This window comes from Acipenser ruthenus, chromosome 3 (genome assembly GCF_902713425.1).
Source record: "Acipenser ruthenus chromosome 3, fAciRut3.2 maternal haplotype, whole genome shotgun sequence".
Lineage (NCBI taxonomy): Eukaryota > Metazoa > Chordata > Actinopteri > Acipenseriformes > Acipenseridae > Acipenser > Acipenser ruthenus.
In genome coordinates this window covers 87568452-87581821 of record NC_081191.1, presented here as the reverse complement: position 1 = coordinate 87581821, position 13370 = coordinate 87568452, and the positions used below count along the sequence as shown (strand labels likewise).

Genomic DNA, 13370 nt, shown 5'->3' with positions numbered 1-13370 from the left:
ACCCAGACAAAAGATAATAAACAATTATGTCACATAAGGTCATTTCGGGGTCAGTGTTGTATTTTTCCACCAGCTAGCAATCCAAACCTTTTACCTTCTGATGGTGTCTTCGGGTGACCTGCACGTCAGTGATGGTAGCATGGCGATTGCCCTGCACATGGGGAAATTAGTGTTGGTGTAATTTGTATGTGGAAATGGGTTTATTGTGTGTGAATTTTGGAGTTGTTTTATTTGATTAATTGATTGATTACAGATGGGTGCTCGATTGAGACTTGCTGCCTGCTAGGTTTGGTTGAGAGGAAAGGTAGCAAGTGATTGGCTGTGCCGATCCTCAATCATCTAAATTTAGATGATCAAAATCAACATCAAGAGAATGAAAGGAACAACATCCAGGACCCTATAAACAGTGCTGGCCAGGCAGCAAAAAGAAGGGAGGTCATGATTGTTGGGGACTCTATATTGAGAAACACAGCAAGTTCAGTGTGCAGTCTGGACCCCCTTACAACAACAGTGTGCTGCCTTCCAGGAGCCTCTGTCACGCACATCACTGAGAACGTGGACAGGATCCTAGAAGGAACAGGAGACGACCCGGTACAAACAACATTGGTAGAGACAGGCCAAGATCCCTGCAAAACAAATTCAGAGAGCTAGGAAGGAAATTAAAAGACAAGACCAAAACTGTGGTATTTTCTGGGATACTGCCGACACCTTGCAAAGGAGCATATGGACAGCTGGAAATACATAATCAAAATGCATGGCTGAAATCGTGGTGCACACAGGAAGGCTTCACCTTTCTTGAACATTGGAGCACATTCTACAACATCGTTGGTAGCGTCACATTTCCCATTTGTTTACTTTCTTTTTGTGTGTTAATAAATCCTGCACGCCTGTGCCAGCGTTTCAACTCCAACTCCCATGTCTCTCTGTCATGCATATCAGCGGTTACCCACACACGAGAACCTTGTCACAGTGATGAACAATTTTACAAGGCAAAGCAAGCATCAGAGTTAATGCAAAGTGCAATGTTTCCATGTTGGATTTATTCATAGTGTATGCAAAGTCGGTAGGATCTGGCAAAGATAACAAACAGATGAACCAATACACATGTGACAGAATATTTACTTGACATTTAAACTGTTTTTCATTTACTAGGACAGTACCTCTTTTCTTTTAAGGATGTGTTGCATTAACTGTAGTCATTCAAAGTAACAAGTGAGTGTGTTTTCAGATGCCTCTTGCGAACCCCCACCCCACCCACCAGACACCCGTGTAAAGGAAACCGTGCATCTCAATGGGACTATTAAGGGTTAACGTTTGTATGAAATATGTACATAATGAACTGCTTTAATAAGGCAGCCTTTGGAATGTTTACTGTGCTGGAAGTAAAGGGCAACACAATACATGTGTATTCACTTAAGCTGCAGTGCACTGCACTGTTATATGCATTAGCTTTGGTTATATCTTTGCAGCAATTGATTCATTTCATAATCTTGGGGATACAGTAAATGGAGTACTGTATGATGTTACAGCAGGCACAGAGCTTGTTTGTTAAGGTACTGTCAGTGTAGCAGACTTACAGCCTAGATTAGCAGGAATTTCCTTATTAAATTTGCATAGCAGTTTTGCAATCTCCCATGCTTTCCCCATGCTTGTCCTAGACATGCTCACTGTGCCTTACCAGACATCCACTACCAGCCCATTCACTATGCTTTACAACCATTCCTTGGCTCTGTCACAACCCTCAAACTTAGGGTTACAAAAAGAAACCTCCTCCACACTGTGTCCATCCCTACACTGTGTCCATCCCTTTCTAATTATACAGTGGCTCTCAAAAGTATTCACCCCCCTTGGACTTTTCCACATTTTATTGTGTTACAACATGGAATCAAAATGGATTTAGTTAGGAGTTTTTGCCACTGATCAACACACAAAAAGTCCATAATGTCAAAGTGAAAAATAAAATCTCCAAATTGTTCTAAATTAATTACAAATACAAAACAGAAAATAATTGATTGCATAAGTATTCACCCCCTTTGCTATGACACACCTAAAAAAGCTCTGGTGCAACCAATTGTCTTTAGAAGTCACATAATTAGTTGAATTGAGTCACATGATTTCAGGTTAAATAAACCTGTCTCTGGGTGATCCCACAGTTGGTTAGTACATTTCCTAACAAAAACTACATCATGAAGACGAAGGAACATTCAAAGCAAATCCGGAATAAGGTTCTTCAAAAGCACCAATCAGGGGTAGGATCTAAGAACATTTCCAAGGCATTGAATATCCCCTGGAGCACAGTAAAGTCCATTATTAAGAAATGGAGAGAATATGGCACAACTGTGAATCTGTCTAGAACAGGCTGTCCTTAAAAACTGAGTATCCGGGCGAGAAGGGCACTAGTCAGGGAGGCCACCAAGAGGCCTATGGCAACTCTAAAGGAGTTACAGTCTTCCACGGCTGAGCTGGGAGACACTGTGCATACGGCAACAATAGCCTGGGTGCTTCACAAAACTGGCCTTTATGGAAGAGAAACTCACATCAAATCTCGGCTAGAGTTTGCCAGAAGGCAAGAGGAAGAAGATTCTATGGTCTGATGAGACCAAAATAGAGCTTTTTGGCCTCATTGCTAAGCGCTATGTTTGGCGCAGGCCTAACACCGCACATCATCCTGAGAACACAATCCCTACCGTGAAGCATGGTGGTGGCAGCATCATGCTATGGGGATGCTTCTCTGTGTCAGGGCCTGGAAAGCTCGTGAAGATAGAGGGCAAAATGGATGCAGCAAAGTACAGAGAAATCCTGGAGGAAAACCTGCTGCAGTCTGCAAGAGACCTGGGACTTGGGAGAAGATCCATCTTCCAACAGGACAATGACCCCAAACATACAGCCAAAGCCACACTGGAGTGGCTTAAAAACAAAAAGGTCAATGTCCCGGAGTGGCCCAGTCAAAGCCTGGACCTCAATCCAATTGAGAATATGTGCAAAGAGAAAATTGCTGTTCACCAAAGGTCCCCATCCAACTTGACAGAGCTTGAGCAATTTTGCAAAGAAGAATGGGCAAAAAATGCAGTGTCCAGATGTGCAAAGCTGGTAGAGACTTATCCAAATAGACTCATGGCTGTAATTGCTGCCAAAGGTGCCTCTACCAAATATTGACTCAAGGGGGTGAATACTTATGCAATCAATTATTTTCTGTTTTGTATTTGTAATTAATTTGGAACAATTTGTAGATTTTATTTTTCACTTTGACATTATGGACTTTTTTTTGTGTTGATCAGTGGCAAAAACTCCTAATTAAATCCATTTTGATTCCATGTTGTAACATAATAAAATGTGGAAAAGTCCAAGGGGGTGAATACTTTTGAGAGCCACTGTAATTACACAGAAAAATCCTAAAAAGGAAACTTATGTAAAAAGTTGTCACCTTATGAGCCTACAGTGAATATGAGAGCTCGCTGCTCCACTGCTATTGAATGCTACAGGAACAGTCTTAAAGGATTCCTATAGTATTCATACAACATACTCTAAAATAGACATATGATTCCTATAGTACTCTTATACTAATCCATCAGTATTACTAGAGTATTCCTGAAGGAGTCCTATAATACTCCCTAGCATTACAGAGAATCATACAGAATACACAATAGGATATTAGAAAGGTAAAACATTAAATGGAGGACAAGCTGTCAGGCTGTGGACAGTATAAATAACAATTAGCCCAGATGACTGGAACACAAATAAGGGGGGGGGGGGGGGGGGGGTCAAAATACATCCAATCACATTCGTACTGGGGTACCTATCCAAGCTCAGTGTGAATTTAAATAGTCTCTCTGTGTTTGTTTAAGGTAACAAGAGCCTAAAGAAAACAACACATCTCTATTTAAATGTGCTGAATACAATATTATTATTATGAAGATAAGGACCTGACCGATACAGTAAAGTCACCAGAACTTACACACCTGTTCCACTCTAGAGAGTGCTGAAGAAAGGGACCATGGAGAAGACTCTGGGTGTTTGTCTGGGTGAGTAGCATAGACCATTTTCAAATACCACTTATCAATACAATAAGCAAAACTGGAGAGCTTATATCTGACTCAAGCCAGACATTTTTAGATTCATATTCATGAAAGCTGTTGGTTTCCTTAACAAAAACCTAGGACAATGCTTTAAGTTTTACAACATATTTATTTTATTAATCAAAACATTCTTTAAACAACTTATGAGTAACTGATTTGTGACTATGGTCCCTTATTTTCACTAAAAAACAGTTTATAATAGAATAAAAATAGAAAAGATAGAACACATAGAAAGAAAAACTACGGTTCTAGCTGACACTATTTCTTTTTCAGCTCTTTTTGCAACCTCATGTTCTGCACAGAGAAGTTATCATCTTATCAGTTCATCTAAAACATGGTCTGAAGCACAGTATTACTGCAGATCCTGCTACTCAGGACCCCTGCCTCTCTTATTCCCAGCACATCTCCACTCTGGCACGCACTTGCAGATTCTTCCTGAGCAACATCCGAAGAATCCGACCCTTCCTCACCAACTATGCTACCCAGCTCCTGGTCCAGGCCCTGGTACTCTCCCGCCTAGACTACTGCAACTCCCTCCTGGCTGGCCTCCCTGCGTCCGCCACCCGTCCGCTCCAGCTCATCCAGAACTCTGCTGCTCGCCTGGTGTTCTCTCTACCTCGCTTCGCCCACGCTACTCCACTACTCCGCTCGCTCCACTGGCTCCCGATCACCGCTCGCATCCAGTTCAAGACTCTTGTACTAGCCTACAGATGCCTTGATCAGACTGCACCCAGCTACCTCCAGACCCTCATCTCTCCCTACACCCCCACTCGACCTCTCCGCTCCGCCTGCACTAGAAGACTGGCTCCACCTCCGCTACGCTCCCCTGCCTCCCGAGCCCGCTCCTTCTCCACCCTTGCTCCGCAGTGGTGGAACGACCTTCCTACAGATGTCAGGACTGCCCAGTCCCTGACCACATTCCGGCGCCTCCTTAAGACTCACCTCTTCAAACAGCACCTGTAGAACTCCTCTGTTGTATCCTGGGACACTATCACCCTTCATTTAAATATGCTTTATTTTGCTCTTATCTGCCCCCTATTTTACTATTTTAATCCTGTACCTCAGAATATTGTAATCTGCCAAGTGTTTAATCTGTAGTATTTTGTACTTAATCATATCCTGATGTAACTTTCACTATTATCTGCTGTATTATTGAATTCTGGTTTGTCACACTTGAGAATTATTGTATTTCTTGTTCTTATTGTATGACTTATATTGTAACACTTGAATGTATTTGTATTTGCTTGCGATTGTAAGTCGCCCTGGATAAGGGCGTCTGCTAAGAAATAAATAATAATAATAATAATAATACTCAGACCTGGTCACTGTTACCCCTCAGAATGAACCTGTTCTGGGTGCCTCAGCTACAGATACGTGGATCGGACTGCACAGAATCCCAGGGGGTTGGCAGTGGTCAGATGGAGACAGCAGCAGCTATTATAATTGGGCACCCGGTGAGCCGAATAATTCTGAGGGACATGAAGATTGTGCTGCTCGTCTAACAAACAACAACTGGAATGATTGTTCTTGTAGTTCTGGATTGCTTCTCCACTGTTATGAAGGTAAGTATTAATGAGTTGAGAAGTCTAGCTTTACCCACAACCAAGAAAATAGCATGTGGTGTGCAGAAGTACATCTCATTTTATATTGTGTGTTCAAATATATATATATATATATATATATATATATATATATATATATATATATATATATATATACAGTACTGTGCAAAAGTTTTAGGCAGGTGTGAAAAAATGCTGTAAAGTAAGAATGCTTTCAAAAATAGACATGTTAATAGATTATATTTATCAATTAACTAAATGCAAAGTGAGTGAACAGAAGAAAAATCTAAATCAAATCCATATTTGGTGTGACCACCCTTTGCCTTCAAAACAGCATCCATTCTTCATAAAGGATTTACTTTCTACTTTTGAAGTTAAACTGTCCCATGTAGCCACTGTATTTTTTTTTCTTTTCATTTTGTACTGTAAATACCTTTCGGTTGTAAAGATACCACAGTAAAGCTACACACACACACAAGTAAATGACATCACTAAGTACACCTACTTTCAGGGATTTACACCCATTGAGGAATATAACTGAATGGGGTGATTCTTGCAAACCCCCCACTCCACACATATACTGGGTTAGCATAACAGCACAGGCACTGCCGGGTTCCCCTTAACAGAGAGAAGCAGATCAAATCATCTACATCTCCCCCATACCAGCTCAACAACCTTCTTTCTACTTTTAAATATGAATGCTTCTCTCTCTCTCTCTCTCTCTCTCTCTCTCTCTCTCTCTCTCTCTCTCTCTCTCTCTCTCATATATATATAAATAATCTGTAACAAGTGTACAGCAGGCCACTTTTAGGATGGACAGCTACATTTACACTACAACAAAAAGACCTAAGCCATCTCAGAGTTGGCTTAAAAGTGTGTAGTGTAAATGGGGTACTAGTGTCCTGAAACCAAGTGCCAAGCTCCATGCTCCCAATGCTTTACATGTAGATTGTACTAGAATTTCACTGGGCTGAACACAGACATCTTTTTACATAAATTAGGACACATTAATGTTTAATTAAAATGTCTGTATTTCATTTTAACTGAAAGAATGTCTAATGTCTTCCTTGTCGATAGAAGTCTCCGGGCAGACAAGTCAGACCTTCACAGTAACACTCTGTGACTGCTGTTGTGACCTCTCTGACTCCCGGCTGTCTCTACACATTGCAGGTCTTCCCTGTGAAATGTGTCAAAGACTGTCCCCCTGCTAGTACATCAGTCTACACAGGTATGTGCAGACAATCTGGGTTTGAGCTCAACATGTACTGCATGGAACGTAGGGTTTGCAGGAAACATTTTCTCTGCATTACTTTACCTGCTTCAATGGGCCTATACGAGACGTTTTCCTGGTTCACAGAACAGTAATGAGTAATTGCTAGGAAACAATAGTGTACCGTAGTTAAAGAACAGTACATGAATGGTATAATAGTGGGGAAGACATGGCAAAGAGCAAATGCATTCTGGTGCGCTTGTAGAGGGGTCAGGATGTTGTATGGTGTGTTGTTGTAAAATGATGTTTTGAATATAAGTAATATCCTTGCACTTTTCCCAAGCTCCAGCCCCACCAGGGCAACTAATGGCTGACTCTGTGGGATCCAACTCTGTTTCTCTGAGTTGGGGCAGACCTGTCGGTATGGATAAGATCCCACACAGCTTCAACATCACCTACTACAGCTCCTTCTGGGGTCACCAGGGCTCCACCACTGCAGCCTCCAATTCCACTGTCATCTCTAACCTGAAACCAGCAAGCCAATACCTCTTCAACATCACCACAGTGCAGGAGCATGCGGGCCGGAGCACACCTGCTTCAACATCTCTCTTCACAAGTAAGAATTCCTCATTCAACTTCACCACTCTTTTATCTGCTGTATACCGAAATCAAATTTGTGTATTTTAATATAATTGTATTGGATACATTGATGCTACTGAATTGAAACAAGCATTAAGGCAGGGCCAGTCAGGTCATGAGTGTTTAAATCATGCCCCTTTCACAGAAGCAAACGAGAAGCGGATGATAGTGGCTTTCCACTGCAACTCCCAAGACCCGCTGGCATGCAGGGATCCCAAAGTCAAAGAGGAGATGCTCAACCAGTTAACTGCCGGAACCTCTTCAGTCCTACGGGTGTACGGAGTTACAATTGTTCAGGAACCAATATACTAACTCCTATTGTTTGGAAAAAGAAAACAAGACAAGATGGGAGAGCGCTACTCTGGGGTGTATTGGAGACTGAAATGGAAGGAGAATGGAGGGGGCGACTGTACTGAACTGAACAGACAGATCTGGTTGAATTATAGATTAATCATCCATACCTATTAATCACTTGTCTGTTGAAGGCTGTTTCAGTTTAAACACAAAATATTAGTCTTTGCAAAGTAACTAATAAGTTACTAGCCCAGAAAATAGCAACCCCTCCCAATCTTTGCCCCTGTGCTTCCTTGAAATTATAGCCGTGAGCATGTAAAGACATTTAAGAAATAAAACAGCAATAATATTTAAAGAGCATGTAACTACTAAACCTGAGACATAATAGAAAACACACTGTACCTCTTAATTATCAATTTCACGGTAGACCAAACTGTAATGTATTATACATCTATTCAAGTGCATAAGTCATCTAAGGTTATCTTACCAGCTGATATCTGAAATGAAGGGTTTAGAACCCTAACATTGCCTTCATTTCACAATATTACAGATTAGGGAATAAGGGGAAGGGTGTCTTGAAGAAAGGGACCCCAGGCTGAGTGGTATGTTGTAAAAGTATGAGTGTTCAGATGTGATGGACGTTCATATTTTGCCATGAGTGATTTGGTTTATGAATTCAGCTAATGGAGGAATTTCTTTAGAGCGCCACGTCCGTGTTAGTAGACACATGGCCTTCATGGACACTAGCACCCAATGCATCAAATTGGCTGATAAATGTTGAGCGGGTTCTACCGAAGTGGTGCATCATGGGAATCCAAAGAGTTCCGGGGGCGAGTTTTCTCTTATCGTAAAGTCTGCATCTTTACCTATTCCAAGCTTTCTCATTTGAAAACGATTGTATTTTTAAGATTCATCTTGATTTATAGATTTCAAAATGTCACAGGTATGAATGTAGGCCTACAATTAAACACAGTGTATATTGCCTCAATTACAATCGTCAGGCAATAAAGCCATTAATAGAATAACATATATCTATATCTATATATCTATCTCTCTCTCTCTCTCTCTCTCTCTCTCTCTCTCTCTCTCTCTCTCTCTCTCTATATATATATATATATATATAGGCTGGAGGAAAATTGAAAAGGGAAATATTATTATTATTATTTTTTACCTGTGTTGCCACAATTAATTGCGCAACATCTGCGAGGTAAGCCTGTTAATTAATAGCGTAAGCCTATTAATTGTAGTCGTGATTGAAATATTAATAATATTAATGATGATAACAATAAGTAAAAAAAGACCTAATTAACCTAATAAACAATAACCTAATAAATAGACCTAATTAAGCCGCTATCAAAAAACTGAAGAATTGAATTGCCACCAATCTCGATCTGTCTATCTCATTCCATCCCTTGACAATCAAACCAAAGATCAAACCACGGCCTCGTCTTGTCTGCTCATGAATAGCCGGCAGTTTCTGACAGCACTGCGGCGATAAAGAGCTCTTGTCAAGCAAATTGAAAACATCGATCGTAGAAATAATAACGCATATGTCTTAAGGAGGGGTGTCTCTAAATAAATCAAGATGAATCTTGCTAAAAAAAAATGCAATCGTTTTCAAAAGGAAGCTTGGAATAGTTAATGAGGCAGACTTTACATTATAGAGATAGGAGAAAACTCACCACCGGAACTGTTTGGATCCCCAGGATGCACCGCTTCGGCAGGGACGGAAGAAAAGGGGTGCTGTCCTTACAAAGGTAACACGAGATTCTGCTGTAAGGACATTGCACTCTGATTGGTTATTGTTAATAAAACAATAATCCTCTCCCTACACCGAAACCCTAAACCTAAGACCAATATCCTATACTGCAGCCATGAGACATCTAAAGTAGTTCATGATTGGCAGTGAATAAGCGTTTTTTTTTTACTAAAAAAAAGTGACCGGAGGTGCTGACTTCCTCAGTTCTCCTGAAAGGAGCATTTTGTAGTACCTTTGGAAGCACTGCAAAAGGGGGAGTTGACTATATATAGTAGAGCTTTGAAAAGAAATAGACTGAGCAGTCACATGACATGGAAGACTCTGGCATCGGCACATTATAGTCACGTGGTGCGGAAAACGGAACGATTTTGATGTTGCTGGAAATACCGGTATAAATTGCAATGAGATGACATGACGGCGAGTAAACAGGAGTTGCTAGATATGTAGAAATAGGGTACTATTTATTAAAAACAACAAGAAGTCACTGCTTAAGGGAGATGTGGATACATTTCATGAGAAGTACCTCTGATAGACCGTACCATAGTAAACGCTGACGCTGTTTGTTAGAAGCTACACAGGATCACGGTCAAAGGTCTCTGTGCTGTGTATTAACTCAGTTCTATAGTATAGTGACGCGGGTTTAATGCAACTTACTTTAACAGTTATTCAATTCAATTGTTTTTTAACAGTGCATTGAGTATACTTTAAAATCCATACGCAACGTGCCTGAAACTTGGATTACTGTAAACGTAAACAGGTAACGTGGTGGGTAATGAAGGTGACAGATTTATCATAGTGAACCAAAGCTGTACCACTGAAGCTGCTAAACTGGGAAAGTTGTATGTGAATACAAACACACAGCACACTGTTTATTTGAGGGAATTGCGAGATAAATAGTAACGGGGAAATATATAGAATACAAAGAAGGGTGAGGATTGACGCTTCTGTTATGTACAGTAAATACATAGATACAGTACTGTAAACTGAGATTACAGTGATACTAAAGAACAGTGTAAAATAAAGGAATACGTTAAAGATATGTGCTGGGGGAGGTAAACTCTGTATCAGACAAGATTAAATCCTTAGGGCCAAAGAGAAAAAACAGTAGCTGGAAATGTTTTTGTAAATTGTGTGTTTTTATATTTACACTTTAATAATAATAATTGTGAAACCAAAAGAATAAAATATTACACTGAAAATAAAAAGTACATTGTGGCACACTAAACACCGTTGGTGGCGATTGTCAGTGGAGAAGCCGTGCTGCTGAGATGTGGCTGTGGGTGCTGGGCGTGCTCCTGCTCCTCTTCTCTTCCCTGGATGTGTGGTACTTCGTTCGGGGGGTGGCTGTGGTTGTCCATGCCTGGTTCCAGCCCGTCGTGAGAGACATCCTGAGGGAGCAGTGTTTCGGCGGGAGGGTGCTGCCCCAAGACATCGACTTCATGGGCCACATGAACAACGCCCGCTACCTGCGCGAGTGTGACTTTGCACGCTTCTCCCTCTACACCCGCAACGGCGTCTTCAGGGCCATTCGTGCCTTGGGGGCCGGCATGGTGCTGGGGGCGTCCACCATCCGCTACCGGCGCTCACTGACCCTGCTCGAGCCCTTCGAGCTGCGCAGCCGAATCTTGGCCTGGGACCACAAGGCCTTCTTCCTGGAGCAGCAGTTCGTCTCCCGTGCCGACGGCTTCGTCTCCGCGGTGATGCTCTGCCGCCAGAACGTTCTGCGCAGCACTCCAGACAAGATCGTGCAGCACCTGTGCAAGAGAAAGGTGAGTCTGCATCGCCAGGGTCTGTGTGTACCCTAGTGAACACGACTAAAGCATAGCCTACCCCTTAGAAAGGTAGAATTGAAATGGCTTCTGTCATTCAAGTATAGTAAATGACAGCGCCATACATTTTGATCTAATTTAGGCCCTTGTCTTTCGTTCAGTGACATCTGCTTGGGACGCCTAATGTTGTACAGTCAGCTACCTAGCAGGTAATGACTGCTGCTTAACTAAGATCCACAGCTATGTAGTTTATTAAAAAAAAAGCCCCTCCACTAGGCCTCATTTCAAACTGTATTATATAATTGGTAAGAATATTGGTCAGCACACCATACAGCACGCATTCACATCACAGGGTCTTTTCTGGGTTACAATTAATTGATTTACAAATGAGTAGAAAAGAAAAAAAACAGGCCTGTTCTATGAACTGAATATGAGCGTAATCTGCCGCAGTGGTAACTTCTCTGCTGACTCTCTGTGTGTGCTTGTTATGCAGGTGGAGAGTCCGGAGTTTCCAGAGGACCTGAAGCACTGGATCAGCTACAACAGCGCCAGCAGCCAGACACTGAGAGCAGAGAGCGAACTGGCAGGGAAATCTCAGTGAGGAACAACCCCCTTCAGGACCACCACACTTCAACAGGACAAGCAGCTTCACTATTGTGTGGGACTGGATTCTGTTTGTTTTTTCATAGTTCAGCAGGAAACATGCAACAGAGCATCGCTCCGGGGCTTAGTGTTTGAGACTCACACTAGCCCTGCTGCACCCAGTCACAGGTTTCAGAACTCCCCTCAATGGTGTCTCTTATTGAAAGGATCAGGAGTCAGAAGTTTGTGCAGTTAGATGCATTGTTAAATATTTTTTTCCTCCCCTTATAGTTGCATGTACATCTCGTATTAATATATCTATATACTCAGGTGAGACCAGAGCAGATTTAGCAGGGGCCTGCTCATTTCAATATACCTGAACAAGTGGAGTTCTGCAAACCAGGCCTGGGTGCAGGACTGCTGTGTCTTTCTATCCCTGCCTGTACAATACAATAAAGTAACCATACATTTGAGAGAGAGTACATTTCTTACCCTACATGAAATCCATCCAATAGCCCGTTAGTCCAGTATCTCTTCTCCTATTTGTTCTGTTTATCAATTATTTTGACTATTGTTTTTTTTTTCTTCTTGTGTACTTTTTGCATGATTTGTAGTTTCTAATTAGAATCGTTAATCGTGACTGGGGAAAATTGTTTTGATCACCCTGTGCAATATTTGGGTTTCTACCCATTCCCTGTAAATGGATGTGATGTTTACAGGTAGAGCACACCTAAGCTTGTTAAAATCAATGGGTATTTTGAGTTGTACGTCCCTCTGAATCATGTCTTGAATTATTTGTGGCTCCCTTTAGGATCTGTGGTTTCACGGTGGTCCTAATTGAGTTAGAATCAATTGAAATATTAACAATAAAAATACATGCTTTCGGCATGTTATATGAACTGAATATGAATGTGCATGTTTTTATTTCTGCTGAAATGAATGGCAGCTTTGCCAACTGCGAGTCACGCAGACACCAGGAGCTAGAGCAACAGAGCTCACAACCATTCACACTCATTAATATGAGTAAACAACTATTTAATGGGATTTGAAACTACTCCAGTGTGGAGTAGTGGTTAGGGCTCTGGACTCTTGACTGGAGGGTCGTGGGTACATTGCTGCTGTACCCTTGAGCAAGGTACTTTACCTAGATTGCTCCAGTAAAAACCCAACTGTATAAATGGGTAATTGTATGTAAAAAATAATGTGATATCTTGTAACAATTGTAAGTTGCCCTGGATAAGGCTGTCTGCTAAGAAATAAATAATAATAATTTGAAGCTGTTTGTACTTTATGTATTTCAAAAGACAGTCCAAAATCAAGGATGTGATTTTTAAGGTATATCTCTCCTCTGCACTGGTTAGTCGTTTTCCCCAAAACTATCGATGTAGGGTAAAATTAATTTGCAGTTAGTATATGGATAGGATGCAGAACAATTTGTGAAAGTTTTGTGTAAATCAGAACTGCTCAAGTAGGGGCAAA

The 13370-nt window shown here is 41.4% G+C and overlaps 1 protein-coding gene across 1 annotated transcript; it reads left to right on the top strand.

Moving 5' to 3' along the window:
- Positions 1 to 9081: 9081 nt before the first annotated feature.
- Positions 9082 to 12531, top strand: them6 (thioesterase superfamily member 6). The gene is made up of 3 exons (XM_034059001.3): positions 9082 to 9538; positions 10788 to 11309; positions 11803 to 12531. Exons 2-3 carry the CDS (start codon positions 10809 to 10811, stop codon positions 11908 to 11910), a joined length of 609 nt encoding a protein of 202 aa, XP_033914892.2. The 5' UTR covers positions 9082 to 9538; positions 10788 to 10808; the 3' UTR covers positions 11911 to 12531.
- Positions 12532 to 13370: the final 839 nt, after the last annotated feature.

Coding starts and splice junctions, on each gene's coding strand:
- them6 (XM_034059001.3), top strand. CDS start 10,809: ATGTGGCTGTGGGTGCTGGGCGTGCTCCTGCTCCTCTTCTCTTCCCTG. Junction 11,310..11,802: donor AGCACCTGTGCAAGAGAAAG/GTGAGTCTGCAT, acceptor CTTGTTATGCAG/GTGGAGAGTCCGGAGTTTCC.